General features: G+C 39.3%; 1 protein-coding gene across 3 annotated transcripts in view; it reads left to right on the top strand.

Annotated features, from left to right (window-relative positions):
• C2CD3 (C2 domain containing 3 centriole elongation regulator) overlaps positions 1–13150 on the top strand; it is a 124560-nt gene that overhangs the window by 71518 nt on the left and 39892 nt on the right. For all 3 annotated transcript variants that reach the window (XM_037148643.2, XM_037148645.2, XM_037148646.2), the window contains 3 exons: positions 1582–1920; positions 10337–10475; positions 12709–12773. In XM_037148643.2, coding sequence (XP_037004538.2) covers positions 1582–1920; positions 10337–10475; positions 12709–12773 — 543 coding nt within the window. The remainder of the gene's footprint in view (positions 1–1581; positions 1921–10336; positions 10476–12708; positions 12774–13150) is intronic.

Here is a 13150-nt window from a genome sequence, read left to right as displayed (position 1 = left end):
GAGAATAGCGTAGTAAATAAACAAGTACAGTGGAGCCTGGGAACAATGAAGAAGGTTTCCTCAGGGGTACTATGGGAGCACAGGGATGCTGCCTCTCTAGTTCAAGGACAATGTCTGAGGGGAGACCCATGTTTCAAAGGATTTAGTAATAAGCCAAGAAAAGTGGGGAAGAAGGGTATTTTAAAAGGGAACAGTGTGTGTGAAGGCACAGTGACATGAGGCAGTTTGATACATTTTAGGCACTGTAAGTAATTTGGTACTGCTGGATTAAATGATGGGAGATGAAGCTAGAGAGGTAGACAAGAGTCCTGTGTTGAAGGCCTCCTTTAAGCAGAAGAGTTTAGGTGTTTTCCTGAGAGCTGTGGAAAACTATCATGGGTTCTGAATAGAAGAGTGACATACCTCTGCATTCTAGAAAAATAAATCTAGCAACTATAGTGCAGAATGAATTGGAGATGGCCAGACTAGGTTTGGTTTTTGTTTGTTTTTAAATTTTTTAATTTATTTTCAGAGAGAGGGGAAGGGAAGGAGAAAGAGAGGGAAAGTTCAATGCATGGTGGCCGCTCCCACTGGGGACCTGGCCTACAACCCAGGCATGTGCCTGACTGGAAATCAAACCAGCAACCCTTCAGTTCGCAGCTGGCGCTCAATCCACTGAGCCACCCAGCAAGGGCTTGGGTTTTTTACAAATATGACATTTATCCATGTTAATATTCTGTAAGGTTATTTCCCTACCTAAAAATAGAAAAAAATAGAAAAGTTTCCATCTTACACTATTCGTGAATCAGTTAACTATATTTTCCTGAATTGAAATGAGTCTAATGAACTCATTAACTTTAAGATTCTGACAGAACTATTAGTACCTTTTGCTTTATAAATAAAATCTCATTTTTATCCAGCAAACAAGTAAAACTCAAATCCCTGCATTAAATCTGCCACTTGCTGAAAAAGTCATCTTTGCAGGTTACTTAACCCCTCCATGACTCTAGCACACAAAAAATACTCAACCAATTTCAGTTTCTTACTTTCTTGACTCCTCTGCCACTACCTTCTGCTTCCCTTCCAAAGATCTCCAGGTATAGATACTTCCAGAGCACATTCGATTGGTGAAACAGGATGAACTGAATATCAGGGCAGCTTCCTGATGAGAAGAAGGCCTAAGAACAAGAGTCAGTGGGACAGGTGGAAGAGGAGACATGCCACTCCTCATTTTATAAAAATCTTGGACTTTTAAGCAGCCTCAGAAGTCATCTAAGCCTAGTTGTCCTGCAGCGTGTGAATCCCCTCCACAACAGCTCTGCGTGGTAGTCACTTGGATTTGGCTTCAAATCTAAGCTCTTTACTTTCCATTTTTGGAGATAGCGTGTGTGTTTGAGGAGTGGGGCGTAAAAACTTTCAGTGTATATTAACTTCACAGTTTGAGGGAATTTCTTGTTTTTGCTTGTTTTTACAAATTGGTATGTTGGGGTGTAGGCCTACCAAAGGAAAGAGTACCACAGCATCCTCAGTGAGCATCTCCAAGGTTAAAGAGTGTTTTTGGTTCTTGCTTGCTTACGCTTATTTTCCTTGGTTCTCTTGCAGGTGTGTATCCTCTATTTGGACGAAATGCTTCCAACCTCTCAGGAGCTGCCTTGCGAGTTCACGTGGTTCTTTCCTCTCTTTCCCCACACCTGGGGCCCACTGATGAGCTGGACTCCATGGACTGCAGCAGCCACAGTGAGTCTGAGCAGCTCCCCAGAAGGAACGATGAGATTCAGCTCTCTCTACCGCATGGCCACCAGAAGTCTCCTGCCTGCACTCAGGTGCCCTGCAACAGCACCACACCTGAAGTGTGCCCAGCCCAGGAGGGTACTGCTGAGTTGGATGGAACTTTTGCAGTCAGTATCCTGGTAGAAAGAGCAATGCACTTGAGCTTGAAAGGTATGCTGTGCTCACTCATCCAGAAACATATACCGTCCTCATGAGGACAGGCTGTGGTCTGGAATCATGGCAGATCATGGCAGAATCTGGAAGACCTATTCACCCTCTTGATCAGTAATTATATTTTTCAAGCCTAAAGGTTTAAGCAATATAAAAGTCATTCTAAACATAAATGGACCTTGTCAGTTATCCTAATTTTGCATCTCATAAATTTCCCAGTTTAGAAACCTGAGTATTATCTTAGATACTTCTCTTTTCCTTAGTTACCATCAAATTCTAAAATCCGTAAAATCATTCTTTGTCTTAAAGTTCTCTTAGATCTCCTCCTTCTTTTCTATTTCTACCAACTCAGGCCTAGGGCCAAGAATTTTTAACACTATATCTCCAAAACCCTCAAAGAATCCAAGGATAAAAATTAGGGTTGGTCAACTTAGACAGAAAAATAATTACATCTTACTTTTATTAACCTCTAACTCAGCTATTTTCAGCCTGTTTGACGTGTCCCACTGGTGTGCCACAAGAGCCACACTGGTGTGCCACAAGAATTTTTAAACATGCGATACTGACTGCTTTTCCCTCAGATTGTCAAATTAAAAAATGACAGTAGCCAACACAACAATACCTGTCCAGTGTGAAAGATGCAAAATTACACCTATTTTTTTCCTCAGATAGGCAAAAAATACATTTTTTGGTATGTCACAAAATTTTAGTAATTAGTTTATATGTGTTATGAAATGCAAAAGGTTGTAAATCACTGCTCTAACTAAAATTTAACGTTTCCTCTAATTGTGAATAGAGGCAATAGACCCTAGTAATCTTAACAGTGTCTGTGATGTTGTCAACAATCAAAATCAGAGATAATTACATATCTCATTATAGTTATTACAGATATCCCAGAATATCATTTATAGCTGTTTTTACCAGTATTTATTAAAACTACAGTTAGATCTTGTTATGCATTAATAAAGCACATACATTACCCATCACAAAGTTTTTCTAGTGTTTTGATAACTATGCCAACATGATTTGATTTTTGTGTAATCCTATGTATTTTACATTATGCGTTTTAAAGGGAAAAAAATCACTATTTTAAAAGAAGAGGCCCATAGACCTCACCAGACAGCCAAAGGAGTCCATGGCACACTGAACCCTTCCCTTATTTTTATTCAGCTTTGTAATTGCTCCTATAATTTTCCCTTTACCATCACCCTTCTCTTTTGCCTGCTCAATTCCAATTCCTTTCTTAAGACTCCACTCAGATACCACCATTTACCAGAGAGTTTCCCTGACGTGAAAGTCCCCCATAGTACTGAAACTGTTTCTATGGTTTCATCTCCACTAGATATGAGCTGTTTAAACTTAACTTATTCGCTCGTTCACCACTCAGCAACAAAATTTTGTAGTATTTGCTGTGTGCAAACACAGTCCATGGCACTGGGGATAAAAGCAGTGAACAAAACACAAAAATTGTGCCCTTGTGAAGCTTACATTCTAGGAGGAACATATTGCGCTCCATCTTGCCAGCCAATAAATTGTGTTTGACCTTGACCAACTTATTCTTTCTCTCTATATCTTGAATTTCTCATCTGTAAATAGCTGGGATTAACAGGTTTGAGATGTGTGATGGCTGTGAGAGTCAGAAATCATAGCCTTTCGAGACCAGAAGTTTCACTAGGTACATCTTTTGCTTTGGCTCCTGTCATCTCTGTATTGGCCCTCTTAGTTTCTGCTATGTTGGAGCAGAAAGAAAACTCATAGTAGCCGTTGTTTATCTTTCACTTCTATTTCAACTCATACACACCATCAACAGACATTACTCCTGGGATTATAAACTTCTGTAATGATGCCTCAATATAATGAATGATCCTTCTCACAATCTTTGTGTATCAGAAACCTTGAAACATTTTATCTCAGGACAAAGTCCTCTCTGAGTACAGTCTTGTTTTCCAGTATTAGAGATGCTGAGATGCCTTATGAGCGACAAAATTGGTAAAGAATTTTTGCTTTTTTTATTGCCCTGTCAAAACAGCCTACTTTTGACAAGTTGATATATAAAAATGAATTTTTTAAAGAGAATAATCAGTAGATGAATGAGTTTAAAGAAAGCACATAAAAGCATTTATTTTTACAACTATTATTTTGGGGAGTTTTTTCTTATTGCATTGAAAGTAAAACATTATATATAAAAATATGGTTTAGGTCCCATTTTCAGGGGCGTCCCCATATTACAAATAGCAATATAACCTTGTAGCTTTTAAACTGGACAGTGAGTTTCATTTTAAAGATGTGACTTAGCAAGGTAATTTGACAATCGTTTATTGAGCACTTCCTTGTGCCAACTTCTGTTCTCATTTTGTACATTAATTATCTCATTTCATCCTTATCTCAAGTGAGGTGATGATATGAATAGATTACAGTACATGACCATTTTATAAATGAGGAAACTGAAGCTCAAAAAGGTGATGTAAGTCGCATAGTAAAAATAAGCTCTGAAAAGCCAGAACTTGAATCCAGTATTATCTGGATATGAAGCCCATGCTCTTTCCTTTAGAACATCCTGCCTCCCAGGTATGAGATATAGCTGTGTTTGTCAGTTAATCCTATCCATAATGCTCACCAGTCAGTCCAGCCCAGGATGGGCATGTATCACACTTCCAGTCCTGTGCTTACGTTGCAAGAATGGTAGTTAAATTCAGCAAGTAGTAAATCTGTGTGGGGCCAGTGCCAGGTACAGAGAGTGCAGAGCAAATGATACATAGTTTCTGTCTTCCAAGAGCTGATAACCTGGTTAAGGACATAGCAACTACACAGTTAAAGAATGATATATGAAGCAGAATGCTCTGAGGGGCAAAGGCTACCATAATTTATGGTATTTATAGATTTTAGAAACAGAAATTAGATATGGCTAAGAAATCAGGAGAACTTTTTAGACTGAATAAGACTTCAGAAAGGTGTGAATGAAATTCCAAGTGAATATTTCAACTTGAACAAAGGTATTGAAGTAGGAAATTGTATGTTCTGGGCTTGCTTAGAGGGGACATGGAGGACCTGATAGTAATTGATTTTCTTTGGCTGAAACTCAAGGTCATTGCAAAGGACCTATAGGGTCTCATGAAGAGATAATAAGAAAATTGCCGAGCAGTAGTAAAGGCTCAACTAAGACTAATTAACATGATTTTAGATGGCCACGATGGCACAATGTTGACTTTTTTCCTGGTAGTGCGTGGCTTCCTTTCCCTTCTACCGTAACAAACAGTAAGTGATTCCCTGGGCCTTAGCTCATACACCTATGTAAGCCTGGATCCTTTCTTTCTTCCCAGCTACAAAACTCAACCCACTCCAGCAGCATTCCTGCTCCTGTCCTCACTCCCAAACCCCTTTTTTTTTTTTTTTTTTTTTTGACTCTGTAGGCAGACTCCTGCCTCAGGGTCTTTGTATCGATGTCCCTCTGCATGGAGTATTTTTCCCTTCTGGGATGCCTTTACTGAAATCACTTTGTCTCAGCAAGGCCTTCCTAGTCCACCCATCTAAAATCACAGCCACTCCCCAACATTTTCTATCACTCTTTCTTGTTTATTGTGTGTATTCTTGAACAGTGTTTGTTTATTTTCTCTCTTTCCTAAAAGAACATAAGACCTACAGAGACAGAGGTAGAGCAGGAATTCTTTTTATTTGCTTTGTTTTGTTTACTGCTGAATCCCAATACTCAGAATTGTATTTGATGCATAATAAGTGGTAAATATTTGTGTAATGAAGAAGTGGATGAATCCGAGGCCTTGCACAAATGCCTTCTCCCTAATATCTTCTCTGATTTCCTGTGTTGCCTCTCCTGCAGGAAAGTTGCTTATGGAGAGTTTAACAGGATAAATCATAAGGATTTTTTTATTGAGTTTGCACTGTGTTCAATACAGGGAATATGATCGTGGCCTCTTAGAAAATTTCTGGCACCTTTTCTCCATTCTCACTGCCCACTTTGCTTGTTCAGGCTTTAGAAACTTTTTGCCAATGCCCATTCTCTCTCATACTGCTAAGCCTCTGACTTTGCTGTTTGCTCTGCCTAAAATGCCTTTTCCTGTCTTATTCAGCAAATATGCTGCTCACCCTTCAAGAGTTGACTAAAGTGACTGCATCACTTTGAAGGCCTACTGACGACCCCTATTAGCAGAAAACCTCCCTCTGTGTTCTGGACATGTCCCCATACCACCACCCCCACACAGTTTCCCTCCTTCGTGTCATCTGTTACTCCCTACTGAAAATGTCAGTGTGTCTCTGTACTAGTCTGTCTGTTCCTTGGGGGTAGGGCCTGGGTATTGTTTATTTCTTTATCCCAGCACCATGATCTTTATGATGGAGCTAAGCAAATGTAATGTCCTCTTATTTGTGAATATGATACTTAACACCTCTCACATTTTGGGCGTGAGTTATAGAATGTCACATGCTATTTGGCCTCTTTCTGTTTAGTCATGTCAGAGTAAGCGTCAGAGTGGACATCTGACCTTCAGAGGTTTCCCCCCTTGCAGTGATACCCGTGTAGTCCTTCCCCTCCATAAAAACTTATGTATCAGACAGGCACTGTGCTGACCCCTGAGAGTACAGACTCTTCATCAACTCTCTGAAATGTGCCTTCCAAATTATGATGTAATAGAAAGAGTTCTGGAAGGAGAATCAAAAGACAGGGTTCTGGCCCTAGCTGGGCAGTTAACCTGCTTTGAGCAAACCCATTTCCCTTTTCCTCAACAGCAGAACCTAGAAGTGATCCCTCTCAGAACTCGCCTGAGCAGACATTGCTGTCCTCTGCTGATACACACTACAAGCAGATATGGTGGCTTCTCTCTTCCAACCCCAGCAACTATCTGTAGACAAAGGGCAGTGAGGTGTCTTCAGACCTTTAATAAGGACCTTGAGCCTGATCTGCATTCAAGGAGCTCTTGGTCTAGTAAAGGAAACACAGACACAAACACAGACACACACATTATTATATAGAGTACTGTGGGAACTGCCACAGTATTCTATAGTAGATTAGAAGCATAGTATTCTAAGCAGATTATCTCTCCCTAGCCATGAAAATTTATGACATTTTATCAGAAGAAATCTACTAGGAAAGGGCAGGGTAGGGGTGGTATGAAAGCTGTGTCAGTAAGAGCTCTATTATAGGAAACAACTTACCCCAGACATTTTAAACAGAGAAGAATTTTTAAATATAGAACCTTAAGGTACTTCAAGTCATTGGAAGAGCTAGAGGAGAGGGCTGTAAGGCTAAGCTTAACCACTAGATCTTTTAAGTTTAGAACAGTCTGCCAAAACTCATCATCACTATTACCATAGGGCCTCTGGGGCACCTGGGGACCAGACCCTGGTACAGAAAATTCAGTGTCACCCTTGCTAGTCACCCATCTGCCTTTCTAATCTGTTATAATGACATCTAATTGTAAGGTAATTTTTGTCCATATTTTACTTGCAAAAGAGTCTGGGAAATATGGTTTTACCCTTTCAGTCTTTACAGGAATGGAGTACAGTGCAGTAAAGTATGTGGGTTTGGGTGCTGAGCATCAGTCCATATAAATACTGCTTAGTTTCACTAAAAGTAAGACTTTTAAGAAGATAGCTTATGTAGTGCCATTCTATACATTTTATATTTGTAATAATGGGCTCTATATTATTGATTACCATTAACCAACTATTTTTTGCTTACTACCATTTTATTAGAATCTTCTTTCCTGCTCTTTCAAAAATATTTTTGTATTCTATTAATTAAGCTTTAGAACATTGAAACACAGGCTAATGGAGATGATTAGTTAGAAAGCATTGCTTTATTCATTACTTCCTCTTCTACAAAAATGAAAAACTAAAAGTAAAAGAATATGCTTGTAAACTGGTTTTGCCACGTTGTAAACCAGTGGGGGTTTTTTGTTTTATTTAATTGCCCATAAAGTTCTTCTCTGTCTTTAATGACTTTCTGATTGTAGAGCTTTTTTGCCCCCAGATTCAGCCTTTCTCCAGGTTCTGCTTTTTCAGCAACCCTTCTACATGCCTCAGCTCCCTCCTCTGCCTCACAGGTACCACCAGATCCCACTTCTTTTTTTTTTTTTTTTTTTAATTTTATTCACTTATGTTATCTTTGCTGGAGGACATGCTCTCTGATTGTAGAGAGGGGTAAGGGAGGGAGGAGGAGAGGGCGAGAAACATCAATGTGTGAGAGAGACATCTATTGGTTGCCTTTCTTACATGCCCCAACTGGGATCAGACCTGCAACTTAGGCATGTGCCCCAACCAAGATTTGAACCCATGACTTCAGTTTGCAGAAGGACACCAAACCAACTGAGCCATACAGGGCAGGGCCAGATTTTACTTCTGAGGCTAGCATGCTTCTTCTTTCTTGTTGGTTCTTTTCCCCAATGCCTCTTCTCTCCTTAGCACCCATTTTCTTTATTAATCCTCTGTAAGACAGTCTGAAAAGTAATGCCATCTGGTCTGGTTGAGTGCTCAAAGGTGTTAGAAGTCATGAGATTAAACACCATGATGTGTCAGTTTTTTTACTAAGAATTGGGGGGGAAATTCTTTTTCATTTAAACTAATAGGGCTATATAATGGAAGATAATATAAAATCCTCATTAATATTTAGATGGTACACAAGCCTGCCAAAAGATGCCATGCTTATTGTTGCTCTTCAAGGGTATCAGAAACCCCAACGCTTAGAGTTTAGTGTTTACTTTTCTCTAGATTACTGTTGCTTTGGTGAAAAGTTTTGAAAAGAATGGGTCTGCTCTAATGGAAATTCTTCTGGTTGAGGAAAATACATCAAAGCAAAGATGTAGGTACCTCTCTTTCCCTAAAAGAAAAGTGAAATCGGAGAAACCTAACCGGGGATACAAAGTTCAGTCATTCTGCCTAGGAGTTAAGAGAAGCTTTTGAGAGTAGATGGTGCTAGAGCCTGTCTTTTAATGGCTCCTTATTAAATATTAAACAGCTTGCAGAGGAGAGTAAAATCAGCAGTTCCAAACTTGGCTTGTTCTTCAGATTGCATTCTGTCCGCAGGATAGCCTGAGGTCTTTGGAAGAGTGGTACTGAAAGGAGCAGCCAGGTAGAGGAGGAGCAGGGTGGTGCCTCAAAGATTAACTTCACCTACAAGTTGAAGTGAGAATATGGATTTGGAGAAACCTTGAGCTAGACAGGTAGAAAGACGACAAACTACTTAGAATCTACATGTAGAATCTGTGCCTCTGGATCACATAAAGAATATTTGACACACTTATTTTTTTATTCTTTTCTCTTTCTGAATCTGTAATCCAGAGATTCATAGCATTTTAGAGCTAAAAGGGATCTTAAAGGAGTACATAGAGTCGATATTATATAGAGGCTGTATTATTTAGTACTGTCAAAAAGAACTTTGCACTGCGATGGTCATGCTGTGCATCTTCCCTGTGGATGATGGTAGCCACCTGCCACCTGTGGCCACTGAGCACTTGAAGTGTGGCTAGTGCGACTAAGTAATTGAATTTTCAATCTTACTCAGATTTCATTAAAGTTAAATGGCCACATGTGGCTAGTGGTTACTTGTCCAACAGCTCAGTTAGACTATCTAGTATCACCAGCCATCTTCAGTTTGCATTGTTTTAAGAGAGAATTGTTTTAATGACAAGTCTCCCATGGTGGAAACCTGACCTTATAAAAATTAACACCAGCACAGTACTCAGTATTTTACATTTGTTTATTCTATAGGAGAGGCAATATGATTGATGACTGGAGGCTTGGACTCCAGAGCCAGAATGCTTGAGTTCCACCATATAATACATGTGTGACCACTTAATAAATGTTTAATCTCTCTGTACCCCAGTTGTTCATCTATAATGGGAATAATAATACCTGCCTCATTGGGTTGTTGTAAAGATTAAAGGAACTAATACAACTAATGTTGTAAAGATTAAAGGAACTAAAGGGCACATAGTAAGTAATATACTATACGTGTTATATACTATTATTATTTATTTTCAGCATCTTAGGAGGTGTAAGTATCATATGCCCTATTTAAGGAGGCTATGACCTAGATAGGCCTTGCTTAAGGTCACACAGAATATATATGGCAGAGCTAATAATTGATCATCTGACTCTTAAGCCTAGGGCCTTTTGCAGTTGTATCTTTTGCCTTTCAATCTAGTATTTTCCATTATCTATAAAGTACAAGGAGATGGGAGAAGTCAGTTTTTGTCTGGGAATATTTATGAACTAAGCTTTGATGGGACAGTTTTAGTAGCAGAAAGAACACTGGAGACATTTCAAATATAGGGAATAGTAGTTGAGCAAAGACCCAAAGGTAAGAGAGGGCTGGAACAGTCCTGCTTGTACCTATAGAAAGGGAAACTTCCATCACATTCTTTTTGATACCCTAATGTAGCCACTCCACTCTGCTCTATTCCAGGGAGCCCCTTGACAGAGCGGAAAGTATCTGTACCCAGCTGTTGTGTATCCTTTGCCACAGCTGATGAGCCATCTCCTGTCTACACCCCAGTGGTTGAAAACACAGATTCTCCCATTTGGAATTTTCAACAGCAGTCAAGGTTTGTATTTTATGATGTTCCATTAGCCTTCTAGAATCAACTTTTTATTCCAGGAGAGAAACTCAGAGCAGGCAATGTAACAGACTCAATAATACTGAGCAGACCTGGGAAATGCTTTTCTTATCAAGCGATTATTTAATCCTAGTGCTTTTAAATTCATAGCTAGCAAAGGTGAAGGGATTAAGAAGTACAAATTGGTAGTTACAAAATAGTCACAGGGATGTAAAGTACAGCACATGGAATAGAGTCAGTTATATTGTAGTAACTATAAATGGTGCCTGACAGGTACTGAAATATGAGAGGCATCGCTTTGTTAAGTATATAATTTTCTAACCACTAGGCTATACACCTGAAACTAATACAAAATAATATTGAATGTAAACTGTAATTGGAAAATAAAACGTTTAAAAAGAAAAACTGGGAAAATTTACACCTAGCAGTGGCTTAAAAGTTTTGTTGTGGTTTTTTAAAACTCTGCTCAATACAGTTCAAAAATTATTTAGTAGGACTGTAATTATCTTTAATTCCCAGTGCCTAGAACAAAGCAGGGCATTTAAGATGATTAAGATAAATTTAAAAATTACATAGAGTGGTATATGCTGCCCCCTCAGCTTCATATTCTTAGAGGAGAAGAGCTAGAAGTTCAGGGAGGGCTTCTTAAATATGACACCTCAGCTAAATATGGAAGAATGTGTGTGTCATCTAGGTGAAGAGGGCAGAGAGAACTAATCCTAGAAAAGGTGGTGGTTTGTGCATCCTTGGAGAAGATTTCCAGTGCAGTTGGAAGAGGCTAGACTTTGGACCTAGAGACACTTGGCCTCCAGTCCCGTCTCTGTCAGTTACTAACTGTGTGAACAAGTTATGTAACATCTCCGAACCTCAGATTCCTTGTCTGTAAAGTGGGATAAACCGCAGGGTTATTGTGAGGTTCAAATTAGATGACATTTAGGAAAATTACCTCATGGTACACAGTAGCTATGCAACAAATCTTTTGTGGAAGACTCGAAAGATCTGAGGTTGAGTCCTGTCAATCATGTTACAGTTGTAGAGACTGTGGCCCAAGGAGGTTACATAGTCTGTAGGTAGTAGAGGCAAGATTAGAAGAAAAATAACTAATGATACTGTTCATCATTCTTTTATCACAAAATTATTTCATTTGATCCTCCTAGCAACCTTGTAGGTAGATAATATTATCCCATTTAACAGATAAGAAAACCAGAGCTCAGAGAAAACCAGGCTCAGGGTCACTCAGGTGACAGTGGTAGAACTGGATTCAAGGGTCAGTGTTCTGACCCAGCTAGAAGTCTAAACTCCGACGTGGCGTTTGTCTCCCTTTAGCAGAGTGCTGCTCATTGGACTTGAAGTAGGCTCTCCAATTCTCTAGTGGTATCTGGGGAAGGAAATTAGATCTCTTGATTTGCTTTGGTTCTCCACCTTGCTTACCTGGAGCAGTGGTACCTGGTTTGGAACTTTGCAAATCTTTGTAATTTAAAAGTGTCTAATTTGTGTCATATAAAATATATTAAAGGTACTGAGTAAATTCCACATCAGCTTCTTTCTCTGATATTAAAGTTGGGCACTTTCTTATTTTGGTGCCTTACCTCTGCAAAGAATGGCTTTGGAGTCAGGCAAACTAGTGTTCAAATCCCAGCTCTGCCACTTACTGACTTTTATGTCAGCTTGAGCAAATCATTTCACTTTTCTGAGCCCAGCTTCATCATCTACAAGATAAGGAGAATAATGTCCATGCCATAGGTTTTTGTGCAAATTACATGTATATAAAACACTTGACACTATGCCTGGCCCAAAGAAGGCACTCAGTAAATGCCCACCCCCCATCTTTTTCCCCTCTCACCATTCTCCCTTTCCCGTGACACAAGAAGTATTCTTACCTGCTCCAATAAAACTGTTCATTACACATGGAGGGGCTCCCTCTCCACATTCTCTCCCTTGTCTTGAGAAACAGAGCTTGAGTGTGGCAGGTACTACTGAGCGGGAAACTACTCTATTAGGGGATCCTGTGTGCAGTCTTGGCAAGTTTCTTCACCACTCTAAGCTTCCATCTCCCCCTTTTAACTGTGAAAATAAAAACGTATCCTAGAAGATGACTATGAAGGTAAAATGAAAGTGTTAGGAAAGTACATTACAATCTACAACACATTCTTCAAATCTAAGCTTCATACTACAGAAGCATCCTACACAATTAATTTATGGTGGTTATTTTTCTTCATAGGCTATCAAAAGAGCTTCTTTTGGACCCACGGCAAACTCTGGTCTTCAAAGTTTGGCATAAAGGAGGTATGAACTCTATTTTATGAATTCTGAATGTAAAAATGAGCTCACACACAATTGACAGTTTGCTAATTATTTTCTTATTTTTTAACTAAGTGAAACAATGGCCCTGATGGTGCTGAGTACTCACATATGTGTTAGAGGGTATCCCACAGAATGCCACTGGAATTTAAATCTTTAGAAAGCATATAATTTTTTTGACTACATGCTTAGCACAGAAATCCAAGTATATTTGAGTCTTTCCAGTTGTATCTCAACTATCATGATGCAAATAGTGCCATACTCAAGTGATTTCTACCCTGTTTGTATGGTGTTATGCCTTCTGTTAACTCTGGCTTATTAACCAAGACCCTGCTAGCATTTTCAGGCAGCACACAAGACTA

This window comes from Artibeus jamaicensis, unplaced genomic scaffold (genome assembly GCF_021234435.1).
Source record: "Artibeus jamaicensis isolate MK-2021 breed Jamaican fruit bat unplaced genomic scaffold, CSHL_Jam_final contig_64, whole genome shotgun sequence".
NCBI lineage: Eukaryota > Metazoa > Chordata > Mammalia > Chiroptera > Phyllostomidae > Artibeus > Artibeus jamaicensis.
The sequence above is the reverse complement of the archived record's forward strand: the minus strand, read 5'-3'. Positions and strand labels throughout refer to the sequence as shown.